Raw genomic sequence first — 27,234 nt, forward strand, 5'->3', positions numbered from 1 at the left:
GTTTGTGTCACTGTAAAACTTTCATTCCTGTTTGATAAAATTACAGAAATTGTTATGTGGTCTTGATCATAGCATATTTTCATTCAAGCTCTTTAAAGAACTACTTCCTAAAATTACAGCACAAACATTAATTTAATCAAACTTTAGCAACGTACTGTATAGGCACAGGTAACAACACAATGACTCGTTGTATCACATAAGATCATTTTAAATTTAAGTGAAACAAACGTCATCTGTCCTTCTCCATGTCTGCCTATACATTTAAAAGCCAAGGGGTCCCGATGAAAACATCCAGTGGCATAGTATTATGATAGGGAACTGACGCAAATCCTAGTTTCGTTTCTCTGTTTAATTCCTGCATTCAGTTCGTTTAGGTCTCGCTTTCTCAGAAAACGCGTGCTTGCCTTGCTGGCTATGCCATGAGTTTCACAACCCCCCTCCCTCCATCCAGACCGCAGCCTATCAGCATCAAATACTGCTCCACGGATCTGCTCCAAATGTCTTTTTTATTGTTTGAAGGACCTTAGCTACTTATTATGAATGCTTTTTTTTATTTGTATGTATGTATTTATTGTTAATTTCTAGTGTGTCGCTAAGTTTCTGTTTTCTCAGCAGTTCCTATTCTGTAATCAGTGTGATAGTCAAGGGAGGGCTGCGCTTCGCTGGAACAGCCATGCGCTAAAGGGGCGCGGTTTAGTGTACGCACTAGAACATTATTGGTTGTCATCACTAGGATATTTACATATGGTAATTGAAGCATTTCGATTGGCCTACAATGACGGCGTGGGCTGTAACCTGCGTCAGTTTTTCATGCATAACCATTTGGGGGCCACTGAAGAGAATAAAAGTCTGAAGCAGAGACAGTCTAATCTACGTGTGTCTTGTCTACTTAGCCTGAGAAATACTGCTTTTGTGCCTTGACCCAACTTACATGTTGAAAGGTAATTTTCTGTTATGTTGTCTAGCGGTTTTATCTGTGTTCGTTCATGTAAAAGGCTGTTGGAAAACTGAAGAATACTATAATGTAAAGTCATGTAAAGCAGTTTTGTTTACCGTGGAATGAAATATCAGACATAGTATATATTATTTTATTCTGTTACACACAGCTTTAAAACTAATGGATATTAATTGTATGATAGAATAGAAGAATTTAATTAATCTCTAAAATTATATTTAGTCCTTTAATCTAACTCATGTCGTAAAAGGACAGTAATGAGTGTGAACGTCATCAAACCCTTGATTTTAAGTGGTTTTAATGGATGAGGACAAGCACTAAAACTCTAATATTATGTTTATAAAATTAAAAAAATAAAACTTTTTATCAAAGTCTAATTTATTATTAAATATTATTACATTTGTGCATTTTTATAACACATTTTATTTATTTTATTTGAATTAACTGTTATTATTATTATTAGCTTAATGCTTAATGTTAATATAACTGCGCATAAAACAAGGTGTTAGGTGACAAACATTGACACAGACAGGATGTAGTATGTAAACAGTTATAGTATTACAGTATGTCATAATGGTTTGCATTTTTTATGTTTGCAGATGACGCTGTGGAACCAGCTTCAACTGCTGGACTCTCTGTATTTGGAGCAAGTGGACCAGCTTTACGATGAGGCTTTCCCCATGGAGATCCGACAGTATCTCAGTCAATGGATTGAGAGTCATGACTGGTGAGATTTTTTGTAATTTCATATTTCATTTGATTTAGTAGCATCACGAATTGCTGAAAATCATTTTTTTACGCATTATTATTGGTTGCAGGGAATCCGTTGCATGCAATGTATCCTTGGCCACCCTACGCTTCCATGAGCTCCTCAACCAACTGGATGAGCACTACAGCCGTCTCAACCTGGGAAACAACTTCCTCTTACAGCATAATATACGCAAAATTAAGCGTAACCTACAGGTGCAAAAAAATTTTATATGGGTTTTCAAAAAAGATTACATTCAATTTAATTATTTTCATTATTCTAATGAGATGGTAATGGAATTTATCGTCTCCCATTAGGAGCACTTCCAGGAGGATCCTGTTCACATGGCTATGATCATAGCGAACACTCTGAAGGAAGAGAGAAAGATACTGGAAACTGCACTTAGTACACAAGTAAGGCTTTTAGTCTTTAGTTGGTTGTACTTTATTTTACAGTCCTGTTCCCTATGTACATACTATGTACTTATTATAGTAATAATAACTACAGTAGGTACTACTAAACCTAATCTCCTTAACCCATGTAATTACCTTATATTACCCAAGACTTACTTGGAAAAGTACACTAAGTTTACGTAAATGCACCAACTGTAAAATGAAGTGCAACTGTTGCGTCACAGCTGTCATTTCAAACTTTCGCTTGTGTTGTCATTCATCTCTGTAATTTGTTTTTAGGGTAAAGGTAACTCATCACAGGGGAATTTCATGATGGAACAACAAAATGATTTGGGCAATAAAATCAACAATTTGAAGACGAGCGTGCAGGTAAAACATCCCAGTGAATAATGACTAGCTGATATTGAATCTTTTGGGTCTTTACCACAAAATGTTTGCCTCTCAATAGGAAATAGAACAGGACATTCAGGTTTTGGAGGATGTACAAGATGAGTATGACTTCAAGAGAAAGACCTTGCAGAGTCGAGGTAACAGATACATTCTTAGCATTTCGCCCTGGTATGATATCAGTTGACATTTTGGGATATCTGTTATTGGTTAGATCAATGTTAAATTTTACTCTGAATTTTAGTCTGAATGAACTAATGATTTTTATTTTTATGGTTTCAGTGGAACTTGATATGAATGTCCACAAAACAAAAGAGATCCTGCAGGAGGAAATGGCAATTCGACAAATGTTTATGGAGCTAAGCATGAAGAGAGAGGTAGGTCGAGATTATGGGGAATGCACCTGCAGATAGCCGCAAGTTTGTGTTCACATCAGTAGGAATGTGTTTAATGTTGCCATTTTCTTCAGTATCATATCTTTTCTACAAAATAGCATATATGTGTGCAGGTGGTGATAAAGGAAATGGCTAATGTACTGACTCTAGCAGAGCAGATCCAGCACACACTCATATCAGATGAGTTACCCGAGTGGAAGAAGCGTCAGCAGATGGCTTGCATCGGTGGTCCGCCCAATGCGTGTCTGGACCAGCTGCAGAGCTGGTGAGAACCTCTCCAAATGACCTGTATTGCAAGCTGGAAACAAAATAATGGGTGCTTTCCAAACGGAAGGCTGGATCCTAGTAAGGCTGCGTATCTCGGCTGCCACGTCATCAAGCGCCACCGAAGGCCGTCTCAATTTGTAGGACCTTTGTTTCACGTCCTTCATTTAGCTCATTTTGAAGGTTGCATCAAGTGTATCCTCCGCGTCCTTAAATCACCCACAATCCATCGCACACATTCCAATTCACAAAGAACCGATGAAAAATGAGTAGGCATTGAGCTTGTCTGAGTTCATTATGAAATGTAAGGAAAAAATTATGTTAACTAATAACTTAATATTGTCTGTCAGGAATTGATTGGATCGTTGTCATTTGCTATTGCTGTGATGTCGTTGGAAAAGGGAGGCGGAGTTATTTTGATTAAAGATTACAAGGGCACATGAATTAAAAAAAAAAAAATGATGTGTGCACAGATAAATCATTATTATAAATACTGGAATGTTCCAATAATTTTTTTTTTTGTTGATTTTATGGTGACTTAAAGATTTTCTATTTGCTAAGTAAATAATTGTTATGATCAAATAATTAGCTGGAGCTAATGAGCTCATATTGCCCGTATATTTGTTTTGGTGCTGTCCTTGGTACTGATGTATTATTTTTCTATAATTAGCTACTGCATGAATTGTGCTGCAGGTTCACAGCGGTGGCAGAGTGTCTGCAGCAGATCCGTCAGCAACTGAAGAAAGTTCAGGAACTGGTGCAGAAGTTCACCTACAACAACGACCCCCTCACTCTGGGCAAGAGCCAGCTGGATGAACAGGCACTTTCACTCTTCAAAAACCTTATATCAAAGTGAGACACAACACCGTAACTATTCTTCCCTTTATATGTAGAGCACAAGCTGCAGAAAGACAAACTGCTGGTTATTGATACGTGGATTTGTGGGTTTAAGGTTCACGGGGGAATTTGAAATATATTCTGTGGTTTACGTCACTTCTGAAAGATTATAGTTTTGAACAGGATGACAGCGGTTGTGACGTGTCTTTCAGTTCTCTTGTGGTGGAGAGACAGCCGTGTATGCCCACACATCCTCAGAGACCCTTGGTGATAAAGACAGGAGTTCAGTTCACAGTCAAGATCAGGTGGGTTCAAGTTACAGTCACTGACGCTCTTATGTCACTCAATTTAGATGCTATTTCAGTGATGTTGATGTGTAGCCAATATCCAATCTAAATATGTTTTATTATTTTGTAGATCACTAGTCAAACTCCCTGAACTGAACTGTCAACTGAAAGTAAAAGTCTCTATTGACAAGTAAGTAATTTCTATCTATCTATCTATCTATCTATCTATCTATCTATCTATCTATCTATCTATCTATCTATCTATCTATCTATCTATCTATCTATCTATCTATCTATCTATCTATCTATCTATCTATCTATCTATCTATCTATCTATCTATCTATCATCTGTGTATTCATACAGTATATTTGTTTTTCTCCTGCAGAGATTTAACAGAGAATGACACAGTAAAAGGGTACGTAACATATTACGCCGAAACTCAGAGTTCAAATGTGATTTATTACTATAATATGATGTTTTGAATGAGCCGATGTATTTAGATATATAGCAAGCAGAGGCTAACAAACATTTAATTGTGGCCCACACAACAACCACAAAAGCTTCTGCAACCCACATTTGAACAAGACTGCAATCCTGCAACTATATTACTATACTGTACAGTACTACAGTGAGCAATGTAATAATCACTAGATAATAAGCCTGAAATACATAATGACAAACTCTAATATTTTAAATGATTCTGGTTTGAATAAAATATTTTAATGGCTCACCATTAGCATTTTAATACATGCCACCAAAGCTCAAATAATCCAATTGTCTGTTTTCTAATGTCCTAGATGTAGAAAATTCAATATTTTAGGGACAACTTCTAAAGTTATAAACTTAGAGGAATCCAATGGATGTCTAGCAGCTGAATTTCGCCATTTGGTATGTTGTGGAAAACCCCAGGACAGACAGATAAGAAATTATTGCACATCATAAATACATGTTAATGTATGATTGAAAACTTATTTTTGCTCTCTTTTCTCCCCACAGCAATTAAAGGAAGTGAAATGTAGCAACAGAACCAATGAGGTAGGCCATAAAACACATACATTGAAATGGATCATTATGAATGGCTGATGTTTTTTTCTTTTATTACAGACTTCTCTCATCATTTCTGAGGAGCTGCACTTACTTAGATTTGAAACTCAACTCATTCAGCCAGAACTATGTGTTGATTTATCGGTAAGGTACTCTGAAACATAGTTACAATGTCAATAACATGGGTAGACAAGACATTTTAACTGACCTGACCTGTTTTATTGTGATTAAACAGAACATATCACTTCCTATTGTGGTGATCTCTCACGTGAATCAGTTACCTAGTGCCTGGGGCTCCATCTTATGGTACAACATGCTCTGCAGTGAACCCCACGTATGTCCGTTTCCCATCCTCAGTGTTTTTGTCCTCTACTGATGCTTCCATTCTGACTCTCGCCGTCCATCTCTCGCTCTCTCTCTCAGAATCTGACGTTCTTCTTGAATCCGCCACCAGTGAAATGGGAGCAGCTTTCAAAGGTCATAAGCTGGCAGTTTTCTTCTGTCACTAAACGAGCGCTGAACTCTGAGCAGCTGAGAACGCTGGCCGACAAACTTCTTGGTGAGTTTATTTATATTTTCTTATTTCTTAATAAGAAATATGATTTATATTTTCTTAATATATAGCACATTTTTTCAGATTTCCTATTTGTTTTCAGGTCAGGAAGCCCAAGGTGACCCCGAGGGTCTCATTTACTGGAATACATTTTGTAAGGTAGGTTTATGGTAGTGACTGAAACAAAGACAGGAAAGTTGGTTTCGTTTTCTTTAACCGATCTCACATTTGTTTGTTCCTCTGCTGTCAGCACATGATTTACTGATAAAACAAAACTTAGAGACAAAACTGAGACTGTGGAAGAACCTGATACCAAATAGAACAGCTGGGCTTTTAGAACTCAACACTAACTGAATATATATAGTAGTCACAATTTGAAGTGAATCAAAACCTTTCATCAAAGTTACCCATGAATTTTAAACAATACCCGTTCTTGTATTAGGACAACTTTGATTAACTTTTTTTGATCCACTTCAAATGTCTATACATACAGGTGAAACTCAAAAAATTAGAATATTGTGCAAAAGTTTGTGTATTTCAGTAATTAAAATTAAAATATATTAAATTAATTATATATATATATATATATATATTTTTTTTTTTTTTATATATATATATACATATGCATGATTATACTTTTTGGAGGGCCGACATTTCTATTTTTAAAATCCTTTTTTGTTAATTAATTTTTTTATGTAATATTCTAATTTTCTGAGATTTTGAATTTGGGGTTTTCATAAGCTGTAAGCCATAATCATCAAAATCATAACTTTTGCACGATTTAAAATTTTTCGATTTTCACCTGTATACACACACACACACACACACACACACACACACACACACACACACACACACACACACACACACACACACACACACACACTCACACACACACGCACACACACATATACATAATATACTGTGTAATAAAAATTGTCAAGGCCATACCATATCCAATTGCTTTATCTAATCAAATGGAGGTAGTATAAATGAAATAATAAAATAAACTTGTGTGTTTTCACCTAGATGTCTCCTAATGAGAGGGGTCTAGCGTTCTGGCTGTGGATGGATGGAATTCTGGACCTTATTAAAAAACATCTGCTCAACATCTGGAATGATGGGTATGAGTTCCATCATTATTATTATCATTATTTAATTCCAATTCTAATTTCAGTTTGAAATTAACAAAGTTAAAGTCAACACGATTTCAACATTCACCCCATTTTCTTTATTAATATATCTTTCTGCTCTTATTGTGTATGATTCAACAGTCTGCGTTATTCCAAATTACAAATTGCGGTAACACTTTATTTTACAGTGGCATTGTTACATGTTACATGTAGCTACTATAGTAATAACTGTAAATTATGCATAATTACATGCAACTAAGCTTAAACCAAACCAAACCCTAATCCTAACCCTATAGTACATGTAGTTACAGTACTTAAATGTACAATTACAGTGTAACAATGACAAATTTAATTCACATTGAAATGTGATGGATATTTTTATTCAATGCCACAAGCTGGCAAAAAACTTTATTTATATATTTTTTTTATTTCTCATAACAATATGCAGGTATATTATGGGGTTCATGAGTAAAGGGAGAGAGAAGGCTTTGTTGATAGACAAACTCCCGGGCACTTTCCTTCTGCGCTTCAGTGAAAGCTGTCGAGAAGGAGGAATCACCATCACATGGGTGGAGCATTCACAGGACGGTGTGTGCTGGTTTGGACTGAGTATTTTATAATCATTAAAAAAATAAAAAAATAATAGTGTGCATCTGGCAGTCTTTAACTGCACGTGAATGAGTATCAACATGTGTGTAAATTATAGGTAAAGCTAAGATGCATTCGGTGAAGCCCTACACTAAATCAGATCTGGCGAACATCTCTTTGCCTAACGTCATCCGGGACTACACCCTCACTGCTTCAGAGGAGGTTCCAGTGAATCCCCTCGTCTACCTTTACCCAGACATCCCAAAAGATGACGCTTTTGGTCGCTACTATAGCAGCTCTTGTGATGGTAGATACACATTCATTCATTGAGTAAAAAGAGGGGTGAGATATGAGTGTAAAAGTACATCATGTGGCCAAGATTATGATGCAGATCTCATGGGTGCAAAAAAACATCACTATATAACACAAAAGGTACATAGTATATTTTAAAGGGATAGTTCACTCAAAAATTCTAATTCCATCATCATTTACTCATCCTCATGTCGTTCATCTTCGGAACACAAATTAAGATATTTGTAATGAAATCTGAGTGATTTCTCTCCCTCCATTAAAAGTCTATTCACCCAAAACTCTGACGCTTGAAAACATTTATAAAGACATTGTAAAATAAATCCATATGAACCAAGCAGTTTAATCCAAGTCTTCTGAAGAGACACAATCGCTTTATATGATGAACAGATTTAATCTGATCAGCCAACAATGCTTACAGCATTTAAGTTTGCAAATCTCTCAGGTTTCATAAAAAATATTAATTTGTGTTCAGAAGATAAATAAAAGTATTTTAATGACATGAGATTGAGTAAATTATGACATCATTCTCATTTTTGGGTTAACTATCCCTTTAATATATTACAGCACATTCTCTTCTAACTGTATATATATCTTACAGTATATAGTGTCCCCAAATATATAGCCACACTTAACAATGAATTTCATTGCATTAAGAAACAAAATATTGAACCAAGTACCTTTTTTTTTTTTTTATGAGAGAGCACAAGCACTTTTTTCAAGCAAAATGGTTGAGAAAATAAAATTTGTTTAATCTGAAGTCACAGAAAACAGATGTAATTACATGTTCTTTTGTCCATCAGATTCAGAAGAGATGGAGATAGACAAACCCATCAAAGAATATTTAGACAGACGCATGATTTCTGTGTCAGAAAAGTAAGCAATTACTTTTCCTTACTTTCTACTCTCTTTTTTATGTGTATTTCTGTTTCTGAAAAACTATATTCATGCTTTATTTATCCATATTTTTAGCCCTGATTCAAGACTCCAAAAGTGTTGAGCACATCAAGGCAACGCTGGTTTGAGGAACGTTTCTCCACCGATGCATCTAAATTTAATCCAAGTTTTTCGGGGAGAAAATGATCCTGTTTCTAGAAGTACTGCATATGTCACAACTATGATGAACGATGGAAACAGATAGTGATACCCAAAAGATTCATCTTTGCACAGATCTTCTCTCTACTAAATTAGTCATAAAAATATACTACATTTATTCTCCACTTCATACGTGATGAAAAGGAGCCATTTTCTTTAGTCAAATTACAGAATACATTTACAGCTAAAACAGTGTAATCCTATTTCTTTATATATATATATATATATATATATATATATATATATATATATAAATGTGAACATATGGTCAAGAAACTTGCATTTTGTTGTCACTGAGAATGTATGTAATAATTACATTTAGTGAGTCTGTGTACCAGTCTCTCATGCTATATATTGCCATTATGAATACATGCAAATACTCTGTTTCTGTTAAGACATTTGTTTGAGAAAAAACCTCCTCTCTTTTGTGAAGTATGTATTTATTTTTGCACATCAAAAAATCTTTACTGTATATACCATTGCTTTAATTGCACAAACACACACACTGATTTCAGTCAGCCAGATACAGTCTAACAGAAATAAACAACAACCGTCCCTCTGCAGTCAGTCACTGCTTCAGATCCAAGCTGGCATAATTTTGTGATCTATTTTTGAACATTAGACATTGTTACATAATGTGAAGTACTAATAAAGACTATTACATGCTTTTTATTCATGTAGTTTAAACGTTGTTGTTTTTTGTTTCTCAACATCCGGTTCTCTCATTCTATGGAAGCATATGGGTAGCAATATTCAATTTGAAAGATTGACAAAATTAAAAAGAAAATGTATTACAGAAATGATTAGGTATGTTTAACATGTTCAAGCAAAAACTGTAGCAAAATTATCATTTAAATGCAATTTTTCTTAATTCCATTTACACTCACAGTTAAGACACTTGCGATTGCATTTACATGAAATGTCCCGCAATTAATGAAGCAAAATTCAGTGTGCATAATGCATATTGAAAATGCATTCCGAGCCGATCACGCCCCGCCCCCTCCCATCCTGTCAATCTCTGCGTGAGTTGGCCCCGCCCCCACCCAATACAAAACGTCGCAAAATAGGCTCAATCGTTTTTACTTCGAAGCACTGTTTGTGCTGCTTCGGTTTTTTAGATATTAAAGGAATATTTGTAGGTCATTCTGAGGTTACCCAGCCCCCACATGCTCCAAATAAAACAGTCTCGTTTGTTTGTGCTGGTTGAAGTTTTGTTTGTGCTGCTTCATTTAATTACAGGTGATGACGTCATCAGCCCCCCAAAAAGTGTTCACCCAAATTTAAAAATATTAGACACTGAATTGACGATGACGTCAACAGCACTAGTGGCAACAAACAGAACTGCAAAATGAAACTAAATATATATATTTTTTAAATGCAACGAACTGACACGCTTTTCTTATAATGAAGAATTACTTAACGCTCACAAAACGTGCCACAGGTAAATGTATAATGGTAAATTAGAAAAGGTTACGTTGAACTTTCAAGCAATCATAACAAATAGAATTACATTTTTTTTTAACTTTTTTTTTAAAGGAAATACTTAAAAAATAAATGTAGTGTTTTTTATTTTTTTATTTAGCATTACACAATAAACCCAAATAAGTCAACCAAATCATGTGATAACATGTCAGTATCTGTAATTTCCTCTATAAATGTGTCCAGTTTCTATATCTAGGCTTGTGAAAGTAGTAGTTGCATTTTATTCTGAACATGCATATCTTGACTGAAATAACTTCCTGCATGGTATAGCGTAACAAAACCAAGCAGGACTTCTTACAGGTGCACTACTTTGCTCTTTGTTCCGCAATATTGTATTAAAGATACAGTATATTTATAATAATTTTATTTTGTGTAGCATATTTATATTTCTCGCACTATGAGCACTTATATGAGGACATTGTTTACATGGCTACGATCGTATCCAACACCCTGAATGAGGAGAAGTCACTTGTTTGTCAAGTAAGTTATTCATACCTTTTAATATACTGGCATTCGTCGAAGTACGTCTAATAATATATTGACTCATCACAGGATAGTACGACGATGAAACAACAAAAAGATTTGGACCATAAAGTCAACAAGCTGAAGAAGAGTGTGCAGGTAAAGCATCTTACTGTAATTAATATGGCACTTTACTCTCACCTTCACTCATTCTTAAAACATGAACATTCAAATACACAACAGACTCGTCTGTTTAGATATTTTTCATTAACTATATGAAACTATCTTGAAACATTCAACACAGTAGCTTCCTTTTATTTCTTCAGGAAATAGAACAGGACATTCAGGTTTTGGAAGATCTGCAATATGAGTATGACTTCAAGAAAAATACTTTGGAGGGTCAAGGTAAAATCAGAGCAATATTAAGTGTTTCTGCTCTGTATAAAAATAATACATAGCAATGGATAATGTACATGGTATATTCAGACTCCAATGTTTACATACACCTTGCAGAATCTGCAAAATGTTAATAATTGTAATAAAATAAGAGGATAAAAAGAACTTTCACATAGATGTTTGCATTTACACCACAAGACAAAATGATTGCTGGATATTATTATTTTTTTAAATAAAGAAAACATTTCAAAAGTGACTGTTAATATTATGTGTCGCTACTTTTTGAAAACAATGATCACGGTAAATTGAATTGTTTTCTGGGAAACAAGCAAGCATGTAGCTTCAGAAGGCCAGTAAATGAAAAATAGGGCATTAAAAGACAATTAGAAAATTGTACACAAACATTTACACAGGAGGAAGTGTTTCATAGATGACAGCTTCATGGACATTATCATTCTTTATATTTTCAGTGGAGGCTGAAACAAATGGTCAGACAACAACAGAGATGCAACAGGAAGAAATGGGCATTACTGTCCTAAACATAAAAATAGAGGTAGGTCAGTAAACACACCTTCCCACAGAATTAACTGTAGAAATGTGGTTAATGTCTATAATGTACTGTATATAAATCAGTGGTACACCGTAAAAAAAGTTGCTGCCTTAAATTTTCAGTACAATCAACTTGGATGTTCAAGTCATTTCAACTTACATTACATTAATCTTGTATAACTTAAAAAAAGTTAAAAAAAAATGCATTATTTTGTTGAGTTAAAGCAATGTAAAAACATGCTGTCATAACATATTGATCCAATTTAAAAAAAAAATGTTTTACAGTGTAGCATCCCTTTAATATAGCACTGTATACTCAATGTGTGTGCAGGTGGTGATAAAGGAAATGGCTAATGTACTGACTCTAGCAGAGCAGATCCAGCACACACTCATATCAGATGAGTTACCTGAGTGGAAGAAGCGTCAGCAGATGGCTTGCATCGGTGGTCCGCACAACACGTGTCTGGACCAGCTGCAGAGCTGGTGAGAACCTCTAGCAGGCGCTGTTTATGCCATAAATTACCCATAATGCATCCTGGGCAGAAAATAATGGCCAACAAATGAGAGCCATTATTTTGCCGCTTTTTCTGTTAATAATACCATTACAAATACTAAGACTGCCTTTTGTAAACTTAAGCACTGTGACGGAGAAAGCGTCCCACATATGTTATTGAGGATATAGTTCTCTAAAACTTGTTTAATCATTTTACTCAATCTCATTGTCTGAAAAAGGTGAAAAAAACTTCTGAAGAACATGATTTTCAATATTTTGAAATTTTGACTGGGGCAAATAGCTAAAAAACATATCATAACAGCAGTCTGTATGCCTCTTGCCCCATATTACAAGTCTTGATAGCATTTTGCAAGGAACTAACTAAAATATCTCACTATATTCACTATATCTATCTAGACGCATCTACTGATCCATGAGGGAAGTAGTGACTAGATCTTTTCAATGATCCAATTCACACAACTGATCTGGGCTGCATTTCTTAAAAGCATCATACTCCTAAGTAGATCATTGAGACCATTATCACCAGTGGTTTCTATGATCTGCTTACTTTTCACAATGTTTTTTGGGAAATGCATTCATTCACTAATCTGACTGATTATCCGGCTCGATTATCCTATCGATTTAATGATTCGATAGGGTTTGGAACAACATGTGGGTGAGAAACAATGGGGTAATTTTACTTTTTTTAAAGTATTTGAAAATAACTATGTTCAGATTAGAGTGGTAGTCCAGAACTAAAGTCTTTGTAAATGAAAAGACACAGGAATCTTTTTTTTCACTAATTAAAAGTCTGAAGTTATGTGTATGTACTTGCATTATTATTTTTATTATTTATTGCCCAGAACAACGTGTTGCCTTATGTTTATGATTGGGTGAGTTAAGGAATGAATTGTAATTGTGCTGCAGGTTCACAGCGGTGGCAGAGTGTCTGCAGCAGATCCGTCAGCAACTGAAGAAAGTTCAGGAACTGGTGCAGAAGTTCACCTACAACAACGACCCCCTCACTCTGGGCAAGAGCCAGCTGGATGAACAGGCACTTTCACTCTTCAAAAACCTTATATCAAAGTGAGACACAACACCGTAACTATTCTTCCCTTTATATGTAGAGCACAAGCTGCAGAAAGACAAACTGCTGGTTATTGATACGTGGATTTGTGGGTTTAAGGTTCACGGGGGGATTTGAATATTTTATTATAGATTAAACACCCAGACAGGATGAAATCTGTTATGATGTGTCTTTCAGTTCTCTTGTGGTAGACAGACAGCCATGTATACCACATTATCCCCAGAGACCCTTGGTGTTGAAAATGGGAGTTCAGTTCACAGTCAAGATCAGGTGGGTTCCTTTGTAACATTACTGTTATACCAACAGACTGCCACTCATTTTAAAAGACCTTCATTTTCATGTGTTTTATAACACTATAGACTATTAGTCAAACTTCCTGAACTGAACTGTCAACCCAAGGTCAAAATATCTATTGACAAGTAAGTAATATATATATCTATATCTATATCTATATCTATATCTATATCTATATCTATCTCTATATCTATCTCTATCTCTATCTCTATCTATCTATCTATCTATCTATCTATCTATCTATCTACACTGAACAAAATTATAAACGCAACACTTTTGTTTTTGCCCCCATTTTTCATGAGCTGAACTCATGGTGCCTTCACGTGCTATGGTAATTATGGTAAATACCAAAAGCCGACGTGGAAAATGCACATGAACACCCCCTCATGTGGTATTTTCCACTGGGCAACTCGTAGAATATTTTGATGCACGAGTTGCCGAGATGAGATAACCTTTGACCTTTTCAAAATGGCGGAGAGCAACGCAAGAGTCATGAATAAGCATTGCACACAACTAAACGTTTTTTTGCTACTGTTAGCGGATAGTTTTTGTAGCCTATACAATATTGTGTCATTAAAAATTGTAATATAATGCGTTAACACTCAGTGTCAGTTTGGTTTGTTGTTACCTACCCAGAGCAGATGCTAGCTAGCAGTCAATAGGAGCCTCCTAGTAATGAGCGGTCAGGCAATTTACTCACGTGAATGTATTTTGTCTGTAGTGTACGCCAGCGACACCATGATTTACTGACTTAAGCTATCTAAACATTTTTAGCCAAATAACAGGTCTGGATCTGTGAGTCCATTTTTTTTTTACCTACATTACGACAACAAAAGCACTTGAACACAACACACTGGTAAATACCAGTTCACAAGTGGAAAATATCATCTTTTCCATAGCACGTGAAGGCACCATCAAAGATCTAAGACTTTTTCTATGGTTTTAAATGGCACAGGTGCAATAATCATGCTGTCTAATCAGCATCTTGATATGCCACACCTGTGAAGTGGATGGATTATCACGGCAAAGGAGAAATGCTCACTAACACAGATTTAGACAGATTTGTGAACAATATTTGAGAGAAATAGGCTTTTTGTGTACATAGAAAAAGTCTTAGATCTTTGAGTTCAGCTCATGAAAAAGTGGGCAAAAACAAAAGTTTTGCATTTATAATTTTGTTCTTTCTTTCTTTCTTTCTTTCTTTCTTTCTTTCTTTCTTTCTTTCTTTCTTTCTTTCTTTCTTTCTTTCTTTCTTTCTATCTATCTATCTATCTATCTATCTATCTATCTATCTATCTATCTATCTATCTATCTATCTATCTATCTATCTATCTATCTATCTATCTATCTATCTATCTATCTATCTATCTATCTATCTATCTATCTATCTATCTATCTGTCTGTCTGTCTGTCTGTCTGTCTGTCTGTCTGTCTGTCTGTTTATATATCTACCTGCATGTTTACGCATATTTTTCTCATTTAGAGGTTTTTCCGAGATGGATACAGTGAAAGGGTATGAAGTACTGTATATTACTTTACATTAAACCAAAGAGCACAAGTAAATGCTAATTACAAATGAGCTCTATGCACATACGTAGCTCATGATTAAAAATTCATATATAGAGCAATGTTTTTAGTTGTGTATGCATGTCACATGTGCTCATTGATACCTGCTTTATAATGTTCTAGATTTCGGAATTTCTTATTGTTAACTAATCACACCAAAGTTATGAACTTGGATGAATCTAGTGAATGCCTTGCAGCTGAGTTCCCTCATGTGGTATGATGATAAACACTTGGATATTACAAAAGATAATAAATACATGATCGTTTATAATTAAAAACAATTCTCGTTTTTTAACACAGATCTTAAAGGAGAGGACACCTAGCAACAGAACAAATGAGGTAGGATAAAAGAAATATAAGTCAACTAAAGTGAATATTGCTTTTAACGTAACTTATTTGTTTGTTTTTTCCAGTGGTCTCTCTCTCTCACCATATATGAGGAGCTGCACTTAATCAGCTTTGACACGCAGCTCATTCTGCCTGATCTATGCATTGATTTATCGGTAACATGATTTGCTTTCTACAAGCAGAGTTTTGAAATACAGTATTTCTTACTGTCAAAGGTACAACATGAAACTCTTGTAACTGCCACACAGATCACATGTCTTCCTGTGGTGTTGCTCAGCGCTGGTATGATCAACACCATAGTGCCTGGGCTTGTGTCTAGTGCCTGGGGCTCCATCTTATGGTACAACATGCTCTGCAGTGAACCCCACGTATGTCCGTTTCCCATCCTCAGTGTTTTTGTCCTCTACTGATGCTTCCATTCTGACTCTCGCCGTCCATCTCTCGCTCTCTCTCTCAGAATCTGACGTTCTTCTTGAATCCGCCACCAGTGAAATGGGAGCAGCTTTCAAAGGTCATAAGCTGGCAGTTTTCTTCTGTCACTAAACGAGCGCTGAACTCTGAGCAGCTGAGAACGCTGGCCGACAAACTTCTTGGTGAGTTTTTAATGTCACCTATCGGAAATATCCTACTTCACACTTCTGAAGTCCTAATTGCGTGTATTTTGGGTTCAAATGCTTTGTTGTCAGAATCATGAAAACCAGGTTTACAGTAGCAGATTTCTAATTTAAATACATGCCATTGTCCCTTGTAAAAAATGTACAATATGCATAAAAAGTTCAAGAGCTAACACGTTAGATAAAAGATTAAAAACTACAATTTACTACAGAAACCATAAATTATTCTCCGTCATGTTGGCCCCTTCAAACCTGGTTATCAAAATGAGCTTCCCAGTCATAATTACAAGTTTCCTAATCTGAAGTCACATGTATGCCCCCTGAAGTCGTATTTGCGATAATTTCGAAGGAATGTAAATACAGAATTATTGTACTTTAGTTTGTAGTAAATGCTCATAGTTAAATGCATGTTGCTTTAGATGTCACATCTGTTTTTTCAGGTAATGAAACCCGAGATGACCCAGAGGGACTCGTCCACTGGAAAACTTTTTTACATGTAATTTTTATACAAATGATTGAAGCAAAGACATGAAAGTTGCCTGAAACCTTGCTTTTGTTTCTCTGCACATGATTTACTGATAAAACAAAACTGAGTGAGAACATGACACTGTAAAGAACAGAGATGAAATATCCTAAATACATTTTTTATATATAAAAAATATATGCATGTGTATGTGTGAGAATTTTTGTGGTGTAAAAAATTACTTGACAAATGACAAGGTATACCATACACATGCATGCAATATATACCATAGAATAACTTACTTGTTTTCATCTCTAGACGTCTGTTGAGAGTGGTGGTTCACTCTTGCACTGGATATATGAGCATCTGCAACTTACTAAATTAAATGTACTCAGCATCTGGAATGATGGGTAAGAAGTCCAAAACATTTGACATCAAAACTGGCTCTATGGACCTTGAGGCGGCAAATGTTCAATGAGTTTTGAGATTTGAGAGGGACCTTAATAATCAGGCTGTTCATATTATATTATTTGATTGTATTGTCATAATTATAAACACACTGGTTTGTAGTGCAAATAGTTTGACCATTTATGGCACTTTATTTTAATGGTTATTTACCTATAGTGGGTGATGATTCGAAAGACATAGAAAATACTTTACTTCTGCATTGTAAAATAAGATGGATAGTGCATGAGTCAGATGGACACTTTTATATAGAGCAAAAATTGTCCACTTTCATTATGTACAGGTATATTATGGGTTTTTTGAGTAAAGAGAGAGAGAAGGCTTTGTTGATAGACAAACCCCCGGGCACTTTCCTCCTGCGCTTCAGTGAAAGCTGTCGAGAAGGAGGAATCATCATCACATGGGTGGAGCATTCACAGGACGGTGTGTGCTGGTTTGAACTGGAATATTGTTCTGATAAAGATCTTGGTGTTTGAAATGTCTCTTATGAGATTATCTTGTCAGCACAGGTGAACCTGTGGTCCATTCAGCAAAGCCGTACACTAGGGCAGATATGAACAGAATCCCTTTACCGAACTTCATCCGTGACTATACCGTCACCGCTGGAGAGAAGGATCCAGTGAATCCCCTCGTCTACCTTTACCCAGACATCCCAAGAGACGTCGCCTTTGGTCGCTACTATACCAGCGCATCTGATGGTAGAGACTTTACATTTACATATACAGTAGGCCTACTGTATGCACTTCATACTTTTGTAATGTGCCATATTTGGCATGCAAAGGAAACAGCACAAATCCCTAAATAAATCGCCTCATAATAAAGTGGAAAATACAATGTATAATAAAGAGCAACACTGGCTGGCCAAAAAAAAGTTGCTAGATAGGCAAATACTTGAGAGTCTATGATTTGATCATCAATGATAATTCTGTTTCTAGCTTGTTATATATTTGGCAACAGTTCTTCTAACCCAAACTAATGGAGTGTGTAGCTTTTCATTTCTTAGACAACCATGTAGGAAGACACATCATGGCCATATTCCAGGATGACAAAGCCAAGATTCATCAGGCTCAAATTGTGAAAGAATGGTTGGGAAGGAGCATGAAGAATCATTTTCACACATGAATTGGCACCTCAGAGTCCAGACCTTAAATTGAAAGTCTTTGGGATGTACAGGAGTAGACTTTACAGAGTGCTGGACTCTTGCAATGTCATAGACCTTTGGAGACCTCATAAAGTGCTCGACTCGTGCATTTTCAATACAGGATCTTTACTAAAAATGTATGCACCTCTTGATGGAAATAACATCACAACATTTATTTCCATTAAAGGGGTGGTCAAATGTCCCTTTTTACAATATGTAAAATAAGTCTCTGTTGTCCCCAGAGTGTGTATGTGAAGTTTTAGCTCAAAATACTCCATAGATAATTTTGTACAGCATGTTAAAGTTGTCCCTTTTTCAGGGTCAGTAAAAACGTGTCGTTTTGTGTGTGTCCCTTTAAATGCAAATGAGCTGCTGCTCCCGGCACAGAGGGCAGAGCTTCAAGAGCTTGTGTGTGTTTGTGCGTGTGTGTTATCAGCTCCGATTACCTCACGCAGTCAAGTCAAGTCAAGTCAAGTCAAGTTTATTTGTATAGCGCTTTTCACAATACAGATTGTATCAAAGCAGCTTCACAGTATTAAATTAAAATAATACAACAAAGTTTGTTTCAAGCACTAAAATGTCAGAAACTGTTCTGCCTTTTATGTTTAAACTGGAGTCGGACAATGACGGAGAGACTCAAGAAGAAGTGACAACATGTAGAATGCAACAGGACGTTTCTGGATGGTTAGTTGACGAATTTATGATGTGGTGTTAACTATCTTCAAGTCATTGATTAGCATATTCTGTCATGATAATCTATAAAATCACTTGTGTGGGAACTATTGTAAGATGCCTACAGAGTGACATGCTATTGCATTTGTGTTACGTACTGTATTGCATGTGAAAAGACGCGACAGCTTGAGCTGACTCACAAATGTGCTCTAATACAACAACTCTTCCTCTTCTCAACATGGAGTGCGTGTTCCCGGGGGCGGTCTTATGTAAATATTAGGGTTAGTGATGTCACTAACCCAGGAGGAAGCTCGTGTAGTCCCTATCAGTCGTTTGTTTTAGTCCTTAAAAAAACGATTTCTTTAAAAGCAAATATCTTCCTTTGCTTTAAACTTTGAGCGTCAAAACTTTGCAGATGTTGTTTATGCTCAAACAGCAACATTACACACGAACTAAAGCTAGAAAAGTGAAATCATAATCAACCACCCCTTTAAGAGGTGCATCCATTTTTGGTCAAGATCTTGTATTGGTGACAACACGATTTCATCTCTGCTTTTTGCGGATGATGTTGTCGTGTTGGCCTCATCAAATCAGGACCTTCAGCATGCACTGGGACGGTTTGCAGCTGAGTGTGAAGCGGCTGGGATGAGAATCAGCACCTCCAAATCCGAGGCCATGGTCCTCAGTCGGAAAAGGGTGGCTTGCTCACTTCAGGTTGGTGGAGAGTTCCTGCCTCAAGTGGAGGAGTTTAAGTATCTTGGGGTTTTGTTCACGAGTGAGGGAAGGATGGAACGGGAGATTGACAGACGGATCGGTGCAGCTTCTGCAGTAATGCGGTCGATGTACCGGTCTGTCGTGGTGAAGAAAGAGCTGAGCCGCAAGGTGAAGCTCTCGATTTACCGGTCAATCTACGTTCCTACTCTCACCTATGGTCATGAGCTTTGGGTCATGACCGAAAGGACAAGATCCCGGATACAGGCGGCGGAAATGAGCTTTCTCCGCAGGGTGGCTGGGCGATCCCTTAGAGATAGGGTGAGAAGCTCGGTCACTCGGGAGGAGCTCAGAGTAGAGCCGCTGCTCCTCCGCATCGAGAGGGGTCAGCTGAGGTGGCTCGGGCATCTGTTTCGGATGCCTCCTGGACGCCTTCCCGGGAAGGTGTTCCGGGCGCGTCCCACTGGAGGAGACCCCGGGGAAGACCTAGGTCACGCTGGAGAGACTATGTCTCCCGGCTGGCCTGGGAACGCCTCGGTGTCCCCCCGGAAGAGCTGGAGGAAGTGTCCGGGGAGAGGGAAGTCTGGGCATCTCTACTTAGACTGCTGCCCCCGCGACCCGGCCCCGGATAAGCGGAGGAAGATGGATGGATGGATCTTGTATTGACAATGCAAGAGTCCACCACTTTATAAGGTCTCCAAACAGTGACTTTTATTTTTTGGCCGGGCAGTGCATTACAATTTCAGTTACAGTTTCAGTTTCCTGGTAATTTACACACAATTTTGGACTAAAATAAAATTCTGTTCTCTTTTAGCTCTATGAGGGATGAGTGAAAAGATAGGACAGTACTACAGCACGTCTGGACATCATGTGCTCGTGTGCTCTGCCGGACTCATCTGATCTAAAGGATTTATGCTTTGAACTGGTAGAGCATTAAGTTAGCAATGCCAAGCTCATGGGTTTGATTCTCAGAGAACTTATCAAATGTATACTTTGAAGTTGTTTTGGATCCAATGCATAAATGTAGGAAGTAATTTTGTTATTGTGTTAGACAAACATCTCTGTTACTTTTTCTCATGGTTATTAATTTCAGAGCATAACTCATCCTGTTTCAGCTCTGAACATGACAACTGATTGTTGAGGTTGTTGTGCAATTACTTTAGATATACATTATAAATACAGTGGACAAAACTACATAAAACACTGAAATTCCAACAGATTTTTATTAATTATTGCACATCAAAGCTAAATCTTTACATACCATTGCTTTAATTGTACATGTACACACACCAACTTTAGTCAGCCAGATACAGTGTAATATAAATCAGAAAAAAATATTTGCTTCAATCTGATTGTATCTAGTGAATACTGAACAGAGTTAAAGTGTCTTTAAAATAGATTACATTCATTTACTTTGACAAGTGTTTGGTCCGAGTGAACAGGTTTGACATCATATTTACTCTAAAACAAATGTGTTTAGAAACTACACTTACAGTAATGTAACACTTCATCAATTATAGTGCAGATTCAGATGTTTGCACAAATGCATGGTGTCTTTTATTTATACATAATGAGTAGCTATAAAAGAGTTTTTAACAGTATATAACAAGCTGGTGTGAATGTAGGAATAAATATTATTTATAATGGGATTTTTTTTTTTTTTTTTTTTAACTTCATACAGCTTCCTGTATGTAAAATGTCTCGGTAAAATGTAGTTTTATTTTTGGGATTGCAACATTGTGTACCTTCTCAAAATCCAGGCATTTTGGGGGACCTGCATGCTAATATTAAAATATGATTGTGCGTACATTGAAGAATAGATATAGACTAACATAAATAACATGAATTTGGCAGTGGTTAAAATGTTTAAATAATGTGCTATAATGAAATAAAAGTGATATACATGTAAAAAAAAGAGTTATCTACAGTTTTATTCTCTACTAGGAGTGCATGCAAACTTTTTTATATTATGAAAATAAATCCCTCTTTTTTTTTACTCAGGACAAATTTTTGCATTCCTCCTGCAATATTTTGTATTACTACACAGCCCGGTGAAATACTTAATTCTGATTGGTCACAGATGTGGTGAGTGGACATGTAATAAGCAGGATAATGTCGTTATCGCTGGTCAGTATCACGAAAATAATCAACCTGTCACATGAGATCGCGGTATACGTCACAACAGGGAAGAAAAGACTCGCAACTACCGTTTTCATGCTGACTTTGGAAGAGGCTATATGTTGTTCAAAAGCTTTTATATAAAGTCATGAGTGTTTTTGTGGAACCGTTCCAGATCTCAAGAACGCGTCCTGTTTGAATGGCTTTACTAAACAGGATTGTTTGGTATCAAATCTGTACTGTATAATTATGTTTAATCATTTGCCCTCAGGAAAACAATGGCATTTGTTTAATCATTCACATCCACACCTCAATCACCTTTTCACTTGCACGAAAGAAGATACAATCACAGCACCTATTGAGAGCGTTTCACACCACTGAATAGGGACATCATCACTACTCACACCCTGATTTGCAATGAGGAAGTTGAGAACAAGCCAAAAATGTCTCACAAAAGCATACAAAAACTACTAGAGACAATGACAAAAACAACAAAAAAGTACACAAGTTTTGACAAAAACAGCACAATGCTATTGTAAAGAGCCAGTCCTTCACTCTGCTCCACAAGAGTGTCCTCTAGTGGTGGGAATGGTTACGTCTCCAGCATCCCATCCAGGTTTTTTTCGGTGGTCTCTTTATCTGCGACAGGATTGACCGCTGGGCTGTACTTACTGGTGTACTCCTGTAGAAGCGTGAGCACCTCATGATGCCCGAAATGTGTCGCCTCATCAATTGGTGTGTTGCCCCACCTGGAGGAAATATAAGTTATTTTATTTTCATGACCCTTCCAGTCATTTGATTACTGTATAATGTATAATAATATATTATTATTAACTGTAATTTTTTTTCTTCATTTAATTATATAATTATTTTACTTAACAGGTTTAAATTACAACACTTAAATGGTTAATTCACCCAAAAATGAATATTAGCCCATGACCCAGGGCTAATATTTATTTTTTGGTCACTATCCCTTTAATATGTATCATTTTTACAACATTGGAGATGTATGTTCCTATGAGAAATGTAAAATATATTTATTTATTCAAAATAATAATAATTATATAAATGAATGTATATACATTAAAATTATACAAATAACTTTAATTTATAAACATATTTTTTTAACTATATTTTTCTCTCTCCCTTTTTGGGATTTATGATATTATGGCAGTGGTGACAATGGTAATAATAATAATATAAATTACATATAAAATATCCTGTATCCTTCTGCCTCATTTTTAAGCAATTTTTTTTCTTATTTATATTGAAAGGCTGTGGAACCTCTTTGTATTATGCGTTATGTGACTGTACTATGTTTGTACTTTTTTTGTTTTTCTTTTCTTTTACCAGTGTAAAATTCATCACCAGATAAGGTTTTATAAATATACATTATACATAACATTCATTCATTGATAATACATAACACTCCTTCATTCAAAACATTCACTGATGTAATTCTGAGTGCAATGTGTGTAAAATTACTTAAAATACAGTCACTTAATTTCTGAATAAAAAGGCTAAGAAAGTGAATATTTACTCTAAAAATCAGTAGTAAATGAACCAGGCATTGGTGGCTGAATGTTTGAGAGTGTTTTTTCTCACCTGTCCTTGGGACCAGGATTCACCTTGCAGGCCTCTAGCAGAAAACGCACAACTTCAACATGTCCTAAAATCAAAAGGAATATATATATATATATATATATATATGTGTCATCTGGATAACTCCCCAGTGCTATAATATCTGAAGACTCATATTTACATTAGACAATCAGATTCCAACAGATATAATCTAAACCAAGCTAACAGATCCCAATGGTTCTTGACCCCTAACTAAAGTGACGGCATGTGCAGTGGTGTACCCTCAGCGGCTGCTACGTGAAGCGCTGTCCTGGAGTCATAATCCCGCTGCTCCATGTCCATGGAGGACAGTGCAAACCTGGAGTCACCATAAGGGAAATGTTACAGAAGTAGAATAGAAAACACTCTTAAGACTTTTAGGCAATAAAGAACCCCGTACCTTCTCAGAGCAGACACATCTCCTGTGTAGGCAGCAAAGAGGAGGTTGATGACAGATTTCACCTGGAATGATACAAAAGAGCCTTTGTGGAATAGAAATAAGTTATTATGGACAGATGGTGGGCAGAAATGGACGCCTCCAGAGCGTCTCCTTTAGCTCTAGTGGACAGAAATGAACAGAGAACTGGTGAGAGGAAACATCCAATCAAAAATGCAACTTCAATTAAGTGCATTGAAACACAAACACCTACATTTTTTTGGGTGGAAAGACAGGAGAGGAACAAATTGAGTGTTGCATTTTAAGCCTTGCATGTAATAATATGCATATAGACTCATTTTATATTACTTTTTAATTAGGTAACTTCTAAACAATTAAAACAATCATTTGCAATTGCTGTGATTTTTACATTATAAAAGTTATGGAAATTTCTAGAATTATTCAGCAGCCAGTCTTCAGTGTCATATGATCCATCAGGAATCATTCTAATGTGCTGATTTGCTGCTCAAGAAACATTTCTTATTTATTATCAATGTTGAAAACTGCCGAGCTGATAAATATTTAATATTAAGACACTTGCCTCATTCAAAACATGACTTCATTTGATTTTCTAGCAGGATAAATTTGGTTTTAAGCAGCATATGATTATATAAAAATAAAACAAACAAGCAAGCCATGCAAAAAGAAGAAGAAAAGCCTTCATGCACTTTACATGCAAAATTGTTTTAAAGCTTGTGAGACAGAAAAGCACCGCTAGGGGGCATCAGCAACCCTTCATGTTAGTCAGCAAATCTCAAATACCAAGACAGAAACAAGACGACTTACAAAAAAAGTGCCAATCTTGCTGCAATTCTCCTTTGTGAATTTTTTTTCTGCCTTTCTTATTAAAGTTTTGTTCAAAAACGTAATCATAAACCAACCAAAACAATCAATAAGAATAACCATCAGATGTTTGAATACATATCTACAAACTGGATCAGTTTTACAGTGCATAAATATTTGAATTTAACCCTAAACAAAGCTGTACATTAAAAACAAAAAAGAGAGATGACAAACTTTAATGCTTAATGATAATACATTCAGATAGGCTACTCAAACTTTCATGTCCCTGTGGAAAATGATAATAACCCTGTTACAAAATGTTGGGACATAGCTAGTCTAAACGCGTGTTAAGATAACAATAACTATAGCGTCGTCTGTCACTTTAAATGCTCGAGCTCTTTAAAGCAGGATGGATTCTGATTGGCTGTCAATGTTTTTACCACCCATAAGCTGAAAAGAAACCTTTTGGAAAGTGATTGCAAAGATATCGTTTCTCTGTGCCGTTATAGTTACGGTGTGGACTCTGCTATTCTTTTATATTTAGAAAGATTTTTAGAACTGTATCTTTATCGTTAAGGCCCGTTCACACAAAGAATGATAACTATAAAGATACACACCAGCGGGCGATATCGTTCTGTTTATTCTACGCTCGTGCTTGTCTGCCGTTTTAAATGCTCAAGCTCCTTACAGCAGGATGGATTCTGATTGGCTGTCAATGTTTTTATCTTTCATCAGCTGGATAAAATCATTCTTAAAGTGATTCCAACGATATATTTTCTCTGTGCCATTTTCATTAAAGCTGGGATTTAAAGTCTGCTATTCTTTAAAATTGAGAACGATATTTAGAACTATATATTATCGTTAACTTTATAGTTATGGTCCTTGGTGTGAACGGCCCTTTTAAAACTTTGATTTGTGTGATTTTTTTAAAACTTATTATCGACGATAAACATAAAATAAAAATTATATAGGCCAATAATTTATGAAATAAAATAAAAACTACTAAAGGAGGAGTAACAAAAATAATTATGACTTAATTGAACCATTTGAAGGAATAAATAAGTTAAATTATATTTATTTTAATTATACAGTATACTCATTATCTTAAAATATTCAGTATTCTCGCTTTCCTTTCCACAGACATAGAGTGAAGTCAAAAAGTGGGAGAAGGTGTCAGTGCTTTGGCCCAAAATATCATCCGAGAAATGTCAGTCCCATTACGTGTGCGTTTAATTATAATCTCTATCAATGTAATTACATACAAGTCAGCGTAATGTCTTAAATTGAAAAAAGGGCACTATTCCTGTTTGCTATAACGTGTAATCCTCATTCTCCAGAAATGTGCATGCTAATTTCAGATGAAGTCAACTAGAGCAAGACAAACTTGTGTTTAATGTTTAAAACTGCTTTAAGGTCATTTTGAATGTTATATAACATCTTTGCAGGCCCTTGCTAGGAAGCCAGTAAATTCGAAAGCAAGCTAGATAGATGTCAGTGTATCAAGTTGCAGTGTGCCATCAGCATGTGACCCACAACCGCTGCTGTATGAATGAACATGTAACATGAGTCAGTGTTTAGATTCACATTAGAGCTGCTGGATAAATTAAAAAATAACATACAGTTTCATTCCAAAGCATAAACTACTACATATGAGGGGTAAAATGATGATGATCTTCAGATCTTAATATTTGTCTCAAAATCAAGCATTTGGAATGTAACTGAACATCAACATAACAAAAGATTAATTAAATATATTTAGCTGCATTTCTAATGAAGTATGGATCACAAGGGAAAGTTAATAACAAATGTAAATAAATAGAATGTAATCAATGTAATAAATAGTCACAGAGAGAAAGTTGACTACAAGGAAGTCCAAAATTTGGGAAGCATCACTAACTATTTAGCACAAGAACCTCAGGTTTACACAGGGGTGCTTCATGTGCTTGCTGTTCCTGCACAGCTTCATTTCTCTTCCTGGATCAATGGAAGGTTCTTTCATCACCTCATGCCAATGAGAACAGCATGTGCTGAGAACTGATAAACAATACATTTCAAAGACAGACTAAACATTAATTCAACACTAAAGCACAACAGAAGGCAGCAGAGAAGCACTGGACAGCAGCTCTTAAAAAAAACAAAAAAAAAAAAAAAAAAAAAAAAAACACCCACCTTCTGAGTGATGAATTTACATGCCCTTTCCAGTCATGCCACCATTACTGAATAAAGATTTAAAAAATGGTTTACAAAAAGATAATCTTTTTAGATAAGAAAATATTTTGTATAAAAAAAAGAAATGTTAGAATTATACTCAATTATATATAATACACAATTATATATAATACACAATTTTATATATAAATTATACTTTATAATAAATGTGAAATAATTTAATACGATTTTATTTACCATGATTTTTCAGGCCTAAAAAAATTAATAAAAAAAATCACGATTTGAAATTTCCTTGCAACTTCCAGATTTTCCATGAACATGGGAATCCTTTCATAGAGATATTTTCCGTTATGTTT

General features: G+C 35.7%; 3 protein-coding genes and 1 long non-coding RNA gene across 7 annotated transcripts in view; 2 read left to right on the plus strand and 2 right to left on the minus strand.

Annotated features, from left to right (window-relative positions):
- Positions 1-801: 801 nt before the first annotated feature.
- stat1b (signal transducer and activator of transcription 1b) lies at positions 802-9,681 on the plus strand. Of its 2 annotated transcripts, none has more exons than XM_082175739.1 (23): positions 802-941; positions 1,555-1,682; positions 1,774-1,918; positions 2,021-2,116; positions 2,396-2,485; positions 2,565-2,643; positions 2,786-2,880; positions 2,997-3,163; positions 3,856-4,014; positions 4,212-4,304; positions 4,417-4,476; positions 4,673-4,702; positions 5,085-5,175; positions 5,284-5,322; positions 5,392-5,475; positions 5,567-5,665; positions 5,755-5,890; positions 5,988-6,043; positions 6,914-7,008; positions 7,466-7,605; positions 7,724-7,912; positions 8,718-8,790; positions 8,887-9,681. In XM_082175739.1, the coding sequence occupies exons 2-23, from the start codon at positions 1,555-1,557 to the stop codon at positions 8,912-8,914; spliced, it is 2,172 nt and encodes a 723-aa protein (XP_082031865.1). In that variant the 5' UTR covers positions 802-941; the 3' UTR covers positions 8,915-9,681. The 2 variants fall into 2 exon arrangements, with proteins under 2 accessions (XP_082031865.1, XP_082031866.1); XM_082175740.1 differs by having other exon boundaries at positions 3,012-3,163.
- LOC309503060 lies at positions 6,567-6,905 on the minus strand. Its single transcript, XR_014207486.1, has 2 exons — positions 6,757-6,905; positions 6,567-6,686 (listed from the first exon to the last, which is right to left on the minus strand). It is a non-coding gene; the product is annotated as an uncharacterized lncRNA (long non-coding RNA).
- Positions 9,682-10,774: 1,093 nt separating the features above from the next.
- On the plus strand, positions 10,775-20,891 carry LOC309503046 (signal transducer and activator of transcription 1-like). 2 transcript variants are annotated; one of them, XM_082175746.1, is made up of 20 exons: positions 10,775-10,791; positions 10,868-10,971; positions 11,044-11,112; positions 11,280-11,358; positions 11,820-11,902; positions 12,230-12,381; positions 13,319-13,477; positions 13,656-13,748; positions 13,838-13,897; positions 15,256-15,285; positions 15,462-15,552; positions 15,639-15,677; positions 15,752-15,841; positions 15,935-16,054; positions 16,144-16,279; positions 16,741-16,796; positions 17,082-17,173; positions 17,512-17,651; positions 17,738-17,926; positions 20,567-20,891. In XM_082175746.1, exons 2-20 carry the CDS (start codon positions 10,918-10,920, stop codon positions 20,572-20,574), a joined length of 1,740 nt encoding a protein of 579 aa, XP_082031872.1. In that variant the 5' UTR covers positions 10,775-10,791; positions 10,868-10,917; the 3' UTR covers positions 20,575-20,891. The 2 variants fall into 2 exon arrangements, with proteins under 2 accessions (XP_082031872.1, XP_082031873.1); XM_082175747.1 differs by lacking the exons at positions 10,775-10,791; positions 11,280-11,358 and having other exon boundaries at positions 10,907-10,971.
- A 65-nt stretch (positions 20,892-20,956) lies between these two features.
- glsb (glutaminase b) overlaps positions 20,957-27,234 on the minus strand; it is a 51,450-nt gene continuing 45,172 nt past the window's right edge. For both annotated transcript variants that reach the window (XM_082175742.1, XM_082175741.1), the window contains exons 15-18: positions 23,891-23,952; positions 23,733-23,809; positions 23,476-23,539; positions 20,957-22,619 (exon numbers count right to left, since the gene is read on the minus strand). In XM_082175742.1, coding sequence (XP_082031868.1) covers positions 22,463-22,619; positions 23,476-23,539; positions 23,733-23,809; positions 23,891-23,952 — 360 coding nt within the window. In that variant the 3' untranslated portion in view covers positions 20,957-22,462. The remainder of the gene's footprint in view (positions 22,620-23,475; positions 23,540-23,732; positions 23,810-23,890; positions 23,953-27,234) is intronic.

The sequence above is a fragment of the Leuciscus leuciscus genome (assembly GCF_965113295.1).
Source record: "Leuciscus leuciscus genome assembly, chromosome: 7".
Lineage (NCBI taxonomy): Eukaryota > Metazoa > Chordata > Actinopteri > Cypriniformes > Leuciscidae > Leuciscus > Leuciscus leuciscus.